Source organism: Catharus ustulatus, chromosome 31, assembly GCF_009819885.2.
Source record: "Catharus ustulatus isolate bCatUst1 chromosome 31, bCatUst1.pri.v2, whole genome shotgun sequence".
NCBI classification, from domain to species: Eukaryota; Metazoa; Chordata; class Aves; order Passeriformes; family Turdidae; genus Catharus; species Catharus ustulatus.
The window spans coordinates 3,463,425-3,475,111 of NC_046251.1; the positions used below are offsets into that span (position 1 = coordinate 3,463,425).

At 60.4% G+C, this 11,687-nt stretch overlaps 1 protein-coding gene across 1 annotated transcript; it reads left to right on the forward strand.

Moving 5' to 3' along the window:
* The first annotated feature begins 4,030 nt into the window (after window positions 1–4,030).
* On the forward strand, window positions 4,031–11,292 carry KRT18 (keratin 18). The gene is made up of 7 exons (XM_033083150.1): window positions 4,031–4,483; window positions 5,679–5,761; window positions 7,294–7,450; window positions 7,522–7,686; window positions 8,319–8,444; window positions 9,152–9,378; window positions 10,351–11,292. The coding sequence occupies exons 1-7, from the start codon at window positions 4,031–4,033 to the stop codon at window positions 10,454–10,456; spliced, it is 1,317 nt and encodes a 438-aa protein (XP_032939041.1). The 3' UTR covers window positions 10,457–11,292.
* The last annotated feature ends 395 nt before the right edge of the window (window positions 11,293–11,687 follow it).

An 11,687-nucleotide genomic window follows, 5' to 3' on the forward strand; every position in this document is an offset into this window, starting at 1 on the left:
CTACGTTCCCATGGAATGTCCCCAGCCCCTGGCCCCAGCCCTGTCCCAACCCTGTCCCCAACCCCGTACCCAAGCCTCAATGGGGCCTGTCCCCAGTACAAACCCTGCAGCAAAATAGGGAAAACATTCCCAAAAAGGCATGGGATGGATGGATGGAGGTGAGTTCAGGTGTGTTCAGGTGTGTGCAGGTGTGTTCAGGTGAGTTCAGAGGTGTTCAGGTGTGTTCAGGTGTGTTCAGGTGTGTGCAGGTGTGCTCAGGTGTGTGCAGGGGTGTGCAGGTGAGTTCAGAGGTGTGCAGGTATGTTCAGGTCTGTTCAGGTGTGCTCAGGTGAGTTCAGGTGAGTTCAGGTGTGCTCAGGTGTGTGCAGGTGAGTTCAGGTGTGTTCAGGTGTGTTCAGGTGTGCTCAGGTGTGCTCAGGTGAGTGCAGGTGAGTTCAGGTGTGTTCAGGTGAGTTCAGGTGTGTGCAGGTGTGTTCAGGTATGTTCAGGTGAGTGCAGGTGTGTTCAGGTGTGTTCAAGCAGGTTCAGGTGTGCTCAGGTGTGTGCAGGTGTGCTCAGGTGTGTGCAGGTGTGCTCAGGTGTGTTCAGGGGTGTGCAGGTGAGTTCAGGGGTGTTCAGGTGAGTTCAGGTGTGTTCAGGTGTTTTCAGGTGTGTGCAGGTATGTTCAGGTGAGTTCAGGTGAGTTCAGGTGTGTGCAGGTGTGTTCAGAGATGTTCAGGTGTCTTCAGGTGAGTTCAGGTGTGTTCAGGTGTGTGCAGGTGTGTTCAGGTGTGCTCAGGTGTGTTCAGGGGTGTTCAGGTGAGTTCAGTTGTGTTCAGGTGTGTTCAGATATGTTCAGGTGTGTGCAGGTGTGCTCAGGTGTGTTCAAGTGTGCTCAGGTGTGTGCAGGTGTGTTCAGGTGAGTTCAGAGGTGTTCAGGTCTGTGCAGGTGTGTTCAGGTGAGTTCAGGTGTGTTCAGGTGAGTTCAGGTGTGTGCAGGTGAGTTCAGGTGAGTTCAGGTCTGTTCAGAGGTGTTCAGGTCTGTGCAGGTGTGTTCAGGTGTGTTCAGGTCTGTTCAGAGGTGTTCAGGTCTGTGCAGGTGTGTTCAGGGGTGTTCAGGGGTGTTCAGATCTGTTCAGGTGTGTTCAGGGGTGCTCAGGTGAGTTCAGGTGTGCTCAGGTGTGTTCAGGGGTGCTCAGGTGAGTTCAGGTCTGTTCAGGGGTGTTCAGGTGTGCTCAGGTCTGTTCAGGTGAGTTCAGGTGTGTTCAGGGGTGCTCAGGTGTGTTCAGGTCTGTTCAGGTGTGTTCAGGTGTGTTCAGGTGTGTGCAGGTATGTTCAGGGGTGTGCAGGTGAGTTCAGGTGTGTGCAGGTGTGTTCAGGGGTGTGCAGGTGAGTTCAGGTATGTTCAGGTGTGTTCAGGGGTGTTCAGGTGTGTTCATATGTGCTCAGGTGTGTGCAGGTGTGCTCAGGTGTGTTCAGGGGTGCTCAGGTGAGTTCAGGTGAGTTCAGGTGTGTTCAGGGGTGCTCAGGTCTGTTCAGGTGAGTTCAGGTGTGTTCAGGGGTGCTCAGGTGAGTTCAGGTGTGTTCAGGTCTGTTCAGGTCTGTTCAGGGGTGCTCAGGTGTGTGCAGGTGTGTTCAGGTGTGTTCAGGTGTGTTCAGGTGTGTTCAGATATGTTCAGGTGTGTTCAGGTGTGTTCAGGTGTGTTCAGGTCTGTTCAGGTGAGTTCAGGGGTGCTCAGGGGTGTGCAGGTGTGTGCAGGTGTGTTCAGGGGTGCTCAGGTCTGTTCAGGTGTGCTCAGGTGTGTTCAGGTGAGTTCAGGTGTGTTCAGGTGAGTTCAGGGGTGCTCAGGTGAGTTCAGGTGTGTGCAGGTGTGTTCAGGGGTGCTCAGGTCTGTTCAGGTGTGCTCAGGTGTGTTCAGGTGAGTTCAGGTGAGTTCAGGTGTGCTCAGGTGTGCTCAGGTGAGTTCAGGTGTGTGCAGGTGTGTTCAGGGGTGCTCAGGTGCGTTCAGGTGGGTCTGACAGGTGCCAGTCCGTGCTGTGGCAGCTCCGTCGGTGGCTCCAGCCCAGACTTGCCCGGCACGAGGGCGGCACACGCTGGGCACGGGGAGGGTGCGGCACCTGCGGCCTGGGAGTCAGGACCCGGGATTTGGGATCCTGGAGTGGGGATCTGGAGAGCTCCAGGGGCTTTGCCTCCAGCTGGGCATCGATCTGCTCCCCGCTCCGCCCCTCCAGAGGCTCCCTCCAGCTCCCTCCCTAAATCCCGCCTTAAATCCCGTCTTATCAGGAAGGAATTTCCAGAGATAACCCCGAAGGGTGGGTCCCAGGCCCTGCCGGACGCTCCCCCGGCCCCCCAAGACCACCGAGTCCCCCCAAGGAGCAGAGGGGATCCCCTAAAGCTTTGACGGTCCCAGCTGAGCCCTCCATCGCCGTCACTTGGGGATACTGAGGCACGGAGGGACAGGGGGGACACGGAGGGACATGGGGGGGATGTGAGGTGATGGGGGACATTTTGGGGATGGGGGGGACACGGGAGGACACGAGGAGTGGGAACCAGGTGACACGGGAGGGACACAAGAGAGGGACATTGAGGGGTCACAGGGACATGGGGGATTTGGGGACCGGGGGACACGGCCGGGATCGGAGCAGAGGGGACGACGTCACCCACCGGGAACGCCTGGAATGTTCCCGATAAGGTCGAGGATGGGAGCAGCCCCGACACCCCCCCGCACCCTTCAGGGAGTCCCAGGGGTCCCCAAAGAGGGACGAGGCCGCTGGACCCCGGGAGGGACCCCCTCGGGTCCGGCACCTCGAGGACCCCGCGGGGAAAGTGGGGGAAAAATGAGGAGAAAGGGGGGGAAAAGTGTGGGGGGGAAGAGGAAGATGAGGCAGAACGGGATAAAATTGGGGATAACTGGGAGAAACAGTAATGGGGCAAAGCGGAGAAAAAGAAATGGGGCAAAGGAGAAAAATGTGGGGCAAAAGGGAAATGGGAGAAAAAGGGGAAGGAATGGGACAAAATGGGGAGAAACGGCAAAAAACGGGGGAAACGGGCAAAATTGGACAGAGACAGGGAAAATGGGGCAAAAAGAGATGAATGGGATGGGAATGGGGTAAAACAGGGCAAGATCAGGCAAAAAGGGTTCAAGTGGACAAGAATGGGGCAAAACAACAAAACAGAGCAAAAACAAGTAAAATGGGACAGGAAATGGTGTAAGATGGCAAAATGGGGCAAAAGAGCAAAATGGGAAGATTTGGCAGAAATGGAGTCAAATGGAGCAAAAAGAGTCAGGAATGGGGGAAATGGGGGAAATGAGAAATGGGCAAAATTGGGACAAAAATGAGATAAATCAAGGCAGTGATGGGAAAAAGTGGGCAAAAATCAGTAAATGAAACATGAGCAGGGAAAAAATGGGGAAAATGGAGCAAAACAGGGCAGGAATAGGGTGAAAGAGGGGGTCTCAGGTCAGGCAGGGGTGCAGCAGTGTGAAGGTTGGTAGGGTGATGTGGGCCTGGCTATGGGGAGCCAAAAATGTGCGGGACTGATCCCAATCCCACCTCACATCCTACAGTTCTGCTTCTGGGGCTGACCCCCATCCCTCCAATCCTCACCCCAAAGTTCTGGGGCTGATTCCTTTCCCTCTGCCCCCCACCCCACAGTTCTGGGTCGTATCCCTTTCCACCCACCCCACACCCCTTGAGTCTTGGGGTTGATTCTCTTCCCCCTGCCCTGGTCCTCCCCAGTTCTGGGTCAGATCCCAAAGCTCTGGCCCGCATCCCACGAGTTTTGGGGCTGATTCTTTTCCCTCACACCCCACTCCCCAAGTTTTGGGGTCCATTCCCTTCCTTGTCGCGTCACTCCCCTTTGTGGGGCTGGATCCCGCACGAACAAAGCCCTGGGCCGGCTCCAGCCGCACCTTCCCTGGAGCGCTGCCCTGGGAGGTGCCGTGGGGCCGCTCCCGGCTATAAATCCCGGCCACAATTCCCGCCCGGAATTCCGTCCGTGCGTCCGTCCGTGCGACTCCGGGGCTCTGCCCGTCGTGTCACCGTCTCCATGAGCTTGTCCCGCCGCACCGTCTATTCCAGCTCCGTCCGCTCCGGCGGGATCGGGACCCTCGGGACCCCCGGGATCGCCCCCGGCCGCCGCTTCGCCCCCCTGGGCAGCGCCGCCAGCGTGTACGCGGGGGCGGGGGGCGCGGGGTCCCGCATCTCCGTCACCCGCACCCTGAGCAGCGCCGGGGGCGCCTTTGGGGCCGGCTATGGGGCCGGTTATGGGGCCGGCCTGGGGGGCAGCGTCTTCCTGGGGGGCTCCGGGGCCGTGGCCAACGAGAAGGAGGCGATGCAGGACCTCAACGACCGCCTGGCCGCGTACCTGGAGCAGGTGCGGCGCCTGGAGCGGGAGAACCGGCGCCTGGAGACCCAAATCCGGGAGTTTATGGCCCAAAAGGGGCTCAGCACCCAGGACTGGAGCCGCCAGTGGGAGCTGATCGAGGAGCTACGGGACAAGGTGGGGGCGCGGGGGGGCTTGGCGTTAAACATTAACGAGGGGGGAGGGAAAGGACTGAACTTTGCATCTCTGGGGGTCTGTAAGTCCCTGGGGGGGGCTGGGGGAGATCTGTGAGTCCCCGTAGGTGGGGGCGCAGGGGGGTTTCCTTCCCTCGGGGCTGTTCTTGCGTGGGGCAAAGGGACGTGGGGCAGTGTCAAAGGCGCCCCCGTTCATTTTTACCCCGATTTTTGGGTAAATGAGGCTCCCCCAGGCCCCCAAAGCCCCTCCTGGAGCCTCCTCAAGGTGACTGGCACCCCTCCCCCCCTCCCGACACCTAGGCCCCCCCGCCCCGCCCCCACCCTGGGTTATCGGTGCTTTTCCGGGGCGAGGCCCTGCGGGGAAGGGGGGCCGGAGAAGTCATCCTGCCACGGTGACAGTGACACGTGTCCCTGCGTCCCTGAGCGCGTCCCTGTGTCCCACTCACCTGTCCCACCCCATATCCATGTGTTCACCTGTGTCCATGTGGCTCCATGTCTCTGTGTGTCCACCCTTGTCCATGTGGCTCTCCATGTCCCCCGTCTGTGCGTCCTCATGTCCGTGTGTCCTCCCCTCCATGTGTCCCCATATCCCTGTGCCCACTCATGTCTGTGTCCCCATATCCCTGTGCTCACTCATGTCCATGTCCCCATGTCCATGTGTCCCCATATCCCTGTGCCCACTCATGTCCATGTCCCCATGTCCGTGTGTCCCCATATCCCTGTGCCCACTCATGTCCATGTCCCCATATCTGTGTGTCCCCTGTCCATGAGTCCCCATATCCCTGTGCCCACTCATGTCCATGTCCCCATGTCCGTGTGTCCCCATATCCCTGTGCCCACTCATGTCCATGTCCCCATATCTGTGTGTCCCCTGTCCATGAGTCCCCATATCCCTGTGCCCACTCATGTCCATGTCCCCTGTCCATGTGTCCCCGTATCCCTGTGCCCACTCATGTCCATGTGTCCCCTGTCCATGAGTCCCCATATCCCTGTGCCCACTCATGTCCATGTCCCCGTCCATGTGTCCCCGTCCATGTGTCTCCATATCCCTGTGCCCACTCATGTCCATGTCCACGTGTCCATCTGTTGCTCCATGTCTGTATATCTGCACGTATCGCCATGTCCCCCCATGTCCATGTGTCCCCTGGGTCCATGGGTGTCCTCATGTCCCATCCCAGATCCTGGAGAGCTCGGTGGAGAACGCACGGACGGTGCTGCAGATCGACAATGCGCGGCTGGCGGCCGATGACTTCCGGGTCAAGTGAGGGCAGGATACTGGGAATACTGGGAATACTGGGAATACTGGGAATACTGGGAATACTGGGAATAAGGGAGGTGGGAACATGGCAGGGAAGACATGGGAATGAGGATGGAGTGGGAATGGCGATGGAAATGGGGGTGGGAATATGATGGAAGAGAGGGTGGAGATGGGCATTGAATGGGAATGGGGATGGGGATGGGGTGGAAATGGAGTTGGAAACAAGGTGGGAATGGAGATGGGAATAGGAGTGGGATTGGGTAGGAATGGGGATGGAGTGGGGATGAGGATGGGGTGTGAATGGGGACGAGGATGGGCATAGAGATGAGATGGGGATGAGGGCAGGGACAAGGATGGAAATGGGAGTGGGAACAGGAGTGGGGATGGAAATGGGAATAAGGATGGTGAGGGAGATGGGGCATGGAAACAGGAGTGGGAATGGAAATAGGGTGGAAATGGATAGGGATGGGGTGGGATGGGATGGGATGGGATGGGGATGGGGATGGGGATGGGGATGGGGGGGGTGGGAGTAGGGGGAGAACAGATGGCGATGGGGGTGAGGATGAGGATGGGATGGAGACTGAATGGGATGGAAGGGGGATAGAATGGGGTGGAGACAGAGATGAGGATGGGGCTGGAGATGGGATGTGCACAAGGACAAGGATGGAATAGGAGTGGGAATGGAGACTGGATGTGGACAGGGCCAAGGATGGGCTGAGGATGGAAATCAGGATGAAGACAAGGTCAAAGATGGAAACAGGAGTGAGAATGGGAAACTGGATGGGGACAGGGAAAAGGACAGGGATGGGGACAGTTGTAGGTGAGAATTGAGATGGGACAGGAATGGGAACATGGATGGAGACAGGAATGGGACAACAACTGGAGATGAAGATGAGGAAGAGGATGAGACAGGAATAGGGAGGGGAATGGGGGATGAAAAGGAGGATGAGGACAAGGAGAAGAATGGGAATGAGGATGGGGACAGGGACAAAGATGGGATGAGTGGAGGCGGCAGAGGGAATGAGACAAGGCTGAGAACATGGATGGAGATAGCGATGGGATGAGGTCAGGTGGGGCTAGAGATGGAAATGAGGGCAAGGGTGGGACAAGGAGATGGGATGGGATTGAAAATGGAGATGGGGAGGAGAATGAGGATGAGGATGGGAAGGGAAATGGAGATGGAAACGAGGATGAGGATGAGAATGAGGCTGGATATGAGACTGAGGATGAGAATGATGGGGATGGGACAGGGATGTGATGGGGATGGAAATGGGGATGAAAATGAGGATGATGGGACAGGGATGGGGAGAAGGATGTGTTGGGGATGGAAACAGGGCTGAGGATGACAGGGATTGAACAAGGACAGGGAAAAGGCTGTGTTGGGCTGGGGATGGAAATGGGGATGATGATGGGGGTGGGGAACAAGGACACGTCGGGGACAGAAACAGGGCCAAGGACAGAGCTATGAACGGGTGCAAGGCTGGCTCAGCTCCGTGTCCCATTGTGGCTCTGGCCCTGCTCTGTGGCGTTGCCAGGTTCGAGGCCGAGCTGGCCATCCGGCTGTCGGTGGACAGCGACATTGCGGGGCTGCGCAAGGTCCTGGATGACACCAACATGACGCGGCTGCAGCTCGAGGGGGACATTGAGGCCCTGCGCGAGGAGCTGATCCTGCTGCGCAAGGACCACGACCAGGTGGGTCCAGGGGACTTGGGGGACTCGGGGAGGGGCGCATGGGACCCTAAACTGACCCACTCTGCCCCCAGGAAGTGCAGGAGCTGCGGGCACAGGCCTCGCAGTCGGCGCTGACGGTGGAGGTGGATGCACCACGGTCACAGGATTTGGGGAAGGTCCTGGCAGAGCTGCGGGCTCAGTATGACGCCCTGGCTCAGAAAAACCTGGAGGACCTGGAGAAGCAGTGGGGGCAGCAGGTGGGGAACCCTAAAGAAAACCAAATCCCAGCCAAAAATCAGCCCTGAAATGGTCCTGGGGGAGCTGCAGATGCAGGACAATGCCCTGGTCTTAAAATCCCTGGAGGACCTGGAGAAGCAGAGGGGGTGGGAGCTGGGGACCCCAAACCCCCCCAAACCCCACCAATCCACACCCAAGGGTCCCCAATGATTGTCCATAGGGGTCTCCCCAATGGGGGGTCAGCTGGAGGTCCCAAACAACGGAAAACCCCTTTTGGGGGGGTGTCCCCAGGCAGGCATGGGAGGTTCCCAAAGGAGCCCCACAAAGGGCAGGGGGAGGGGTGGCAGACCCAGGGGGGTCCTGGGTGGAGACCCCAGGGGGACTGCTGGGGTGAACTGCTCCAGGAGGATCCTGGGCCAACCTTGAGGATACTTTTGGGGTGGCCTCTGTCCTAGGGAGACCAAGTTTGGAGCCCCTCCTAGGGCACCCACCATGATGTGGGACCCCCAAGCCTGAGTCTGGCTCTTCTTGGGGTGGTCTCACCCCTCACAGCCCCTCCTTGGGGTGTCTGTGGTGGGTGGGATGGAGGCCACTGCCCCCCAGACCCCAAGGGTGTCCCCAGGCCTCCCCAGACCCCTCCTGTCCCTCCCAGATCACAGAGACCACCCTGGAGGTGACGCAGAGCACAAAGGACCTGGACACAGCGCGAGGCACCGTGGGGGCTCTGCGCCGCTCGCTGCAGACCCTCGAGATTGACCTTGAGGCCCTGCGCAACCAGGTACCCCAAAAAGCCTCACCCCTCCCCAGTCCCTCAATCCACAGCCTCACACCTCCAACTCCCCCCAAAAAACCTAACTCCCCTTAATCCATGGCTCCAGAGCCCCAAGACCCTTCCAACCCCCAATAAATCCAGCCCTCAAGGCCATTTTTGAGGTCCTGACCCTGTATCCCCAAACCCTCTGAATCCCCCAGAACCTGGGGCTGGAGGTGGCACTGCCTGAGGCTGAGGCTCGGGCCAGGGTGAGCCCCCATAAGACTTCCTAATCCTCCCCTGATCCCCCCAGAACGTGGGTTTAGGGGCTGCATTGACCAAAACTCGGGGTGAACCCCCAGTTTTCAGGGTTGGAAGGGTCCCCCAAGACCCCCAGAACACGGGTCCTGGAGGCAGTACTGGCTGAGCCTGAGCTGACTCCCCACCATTTCCATGGTGCAAATCCTCCAAATCCCCCATTTTAGGCGTGCTGACTCCCCCAAACCCCCCAACTTTCCTCCCGAACACCCCAGAACACGGATTTAGAGGCTGCCATGGTCGAGGCTGAGGCTCAGACCGAGGTGCACCCGCCCCAAACCCCCTTAACCCCCCCAGTCCCTCCAGAACGAGGGTGTGGAGGCAGCGCTGGCTGAGGCTGAAGCGTGGGATGAGGATGAGCCCCTTCCACCCAAATGCTGGGGTTGCTGACTCCCTGTACCCCCTGATCCCCCCAGAACGCGGGTCTGGAAGCGGCGCTGGCCGAGGCCGAGGCGCGGGCCGGGGCTCAGCTGGCGCAGGTGCAGCTCCAGGTGAGCGCGGCCGAGACGGAGCTGCGGGACGTGCGGGCGGAGCTCCAGCGGCAGAACGAGCAGCACCGCGAGCTGCTCGGCCTCAAGGACCGGCTCGAGGCCGAGATCGCGACATATCGGCAGCTGCTGGAGGGCGGCGACGGCGGCTTCAAGTGAGTGGGGAGGGCATCAGGGGATCAGGTACGGGAGGGTTCGGGTGGGGAGAAAGAAATTCAGGTACCGCTAGGGTGGAAGTCCCAGTGAGAGGGGGAAGTTCAGGTACAGGGGGGTGAGTTCAGGTGAGTGAGGAAGTCTGGAGGGGAGTTGAGGTGAGGGGAGACTTCAGGGTTGAGAGGGTACTGGGGAGAGTTTGGTGGAGAGGGAAGAAGTTCAGGTATGGGGTGTTAGAAGTTTAGAAATTCAGGGGAATTTGGGGGTGCAGTTCAGATATGGGTGGTTCAGGTGAGGAGGGGAAAAAAGCCAGGTACAGGGGGTGGAAGTTCAGATCGGGGGGTTCAGGTACAGGGGAGAATGTGGGGAGGCATTCAAGTACAGGGGCTCAGCTGAGAGGGGAAGTTCAGGTTTGGGGAAGGCGAGCGGAGAGAGCTCAGGTGAGGAAGTTTGAGGGGCGAGTTCAGGTACGGGGGTTCGAGGGGGGGAAATTCGGGGGAGGGAGTTCATGTGAAGGGGAAATCCAGGTGTGGGGGTTCAGGTGGGGTGGAAATTGAGGTGAGGGGGAAATGGAGATAGAGGGTGGGGGGATGTGGGTTCGGAAGGGGATGGGAAGGGGTAATCCCAGGAATTATCCAGGTGCTGTCCCTAGCAGGGGGAGGGGACAGCGTTGTCACCCAGAGCAGATGAGCCTCCTGTGATGAGGTGTCCAGATCCCACCAGTTACAAGATTTTGGGGACAGCCAGGGGACAGCAGTGACATGTCCAAGTGTCCGAGTCTCACCAGTTACATGATTTTGGGAACAGCCAGGGGACAGTGGTGACACCTAGAGGGAACAAATCTCCGGGGTTTTGGGACACCCCAGCCCATCCCCCCAGACCTGTTGGGTGATACTGAGGGGGGGACACTACCGGCATGTGGAGGAGGGACCCCTGGGTGCCCCCACTCCTAACCCCCCCCCCCCACCCCGCAGCCTGAGGGATGCCCTGGACAAGGAGACCACGGCCACCACGGCAGGGACAGGGACCACCCACCGCGTGGTCACCGAGACCAGGGAGGTGAAGGTCCGCACGTACTGAGGGGGTCACAGGACCCGAAAACCGGGGGCGGGGGGGCCCCGAGCCCCTCCAGATCCAAATAAAGTGGTGATTCCCATGAATGGGAGACGGGATGTGCTGTGTGTCCTTCTGGGGAGAAAACGGGGGTGGGGGCACGGGGCTGAGACTGGGGGGAAACTGAGGCACGGGGTGTGGGGGGCTGTCAGGGGACGGACAGATTCCTGTACCCCCTCCTTGTCACCATCCCGACACCGATCCCCGGTCACCCATGCCCCCTGGGACACCCCTTTTGTCCCCCACCCGTGTCGAGGGGGCATCGATCTCCCAGAACCGGCCGGGAGGATCCCAAAACGTCCCTGTCCCCGCCGGCCCCGGGGTCAGCCCTGAGCTCCGTCCCTTCGTGAGCCGCTCCCGGGGGTACACGGGGGTCGCGGGACACGGGATCCCGGTGTGGTGCCCGTGCTCGAAGATCGCGGGGATCCTCGTGCCCGGGAGTCTCGGTGCCCGGGGATCCCGGTGCAGCTGCCGGGGGGCGTCAGTGCCCGGGGGTCCCTGGGGTGTCAATAGACCGGGGGTGTTGGGGCTCAGAGGGTCATGTGCCCCAGGGTGCCGGAGTCGGGGGTCTCGGGGCGCTGCCAGGGCTGTCCGTGTGTGCGAGAACCCGTGTCCGGGACTCCTGGTGTCGGGGGTCGCAGTGACCGGGAATGCCAGAGGCTGTCAGTGCCCACGGCTCCCAGTGTCCTGGGGTCTGGGGAGTGACGGTGTTGGGGCGTCTCGGTGTCCGGGGTGTCACTGCCCGGAGGTGTCGGTGACCGGGAGTTCCGAGCAGCCCGGGGGTCCCGGTTGCCGGGGGTGTCACTGCCTGGGGCTCCCGGTTGCCGGGGCATCCCGGTTGCCGAGGGATCCCGGTTGCCTGGGGCTCCCGGTTGCCTGGGGGTCCCGGTTGCCGGGGGTGTCGTTGCCGGGGGTCCCGGTTGCCGGAGGTGTCGTTGCCAGAGGGTCCCGGTTGCCGGAGGGTCCCGTTGCCGGAGGGTCCCGGTTGCCGGAGGGTCCCGGTTGCCGAGGGGTCCCGGTTGCCGGAGGTGTCGTTGCCAGAGGGTCCCGGTTGCCGGAGGGTCCCGGTTGCCGAGGGGTCCCGGTTGCCGGGGGTGCCGTTGCCGGGGGTCCCGGTTGCCGAGGGGTCCCGGTTGCCGGGGGTGTCGTTGCTGAGGGGTCCCGGTTGCCGGGGGTGTCGTTGCCGGGGGTCCCGGTT

Excerpts from the sequence above, each read along its gene's own strand:
- KRT18 (XM_033083150.1), top strand. The coding sequence starts at position 4,031 with ATGAGCTTGTCCCGCCGCACCGTCTATTCCAGCTCCGTCCGCTCCGGC. Across the intron at positions 4,484-5,678 it reads TCGAGGAGCTACGGGACAAG|ATCCTGGAGAGCTCGGTGGA; the intron begins GTGGGGGCGCGG and ends GTCCCATCCCAG. Across the intron at positions 8,445-9,151 it reads TTGAGGCCCTGCGCAACCAG|AACGCGGGTCTGGAAGCGGC; the intron begins GTACCCCAAAAA and ends TGATCCCCCCAG.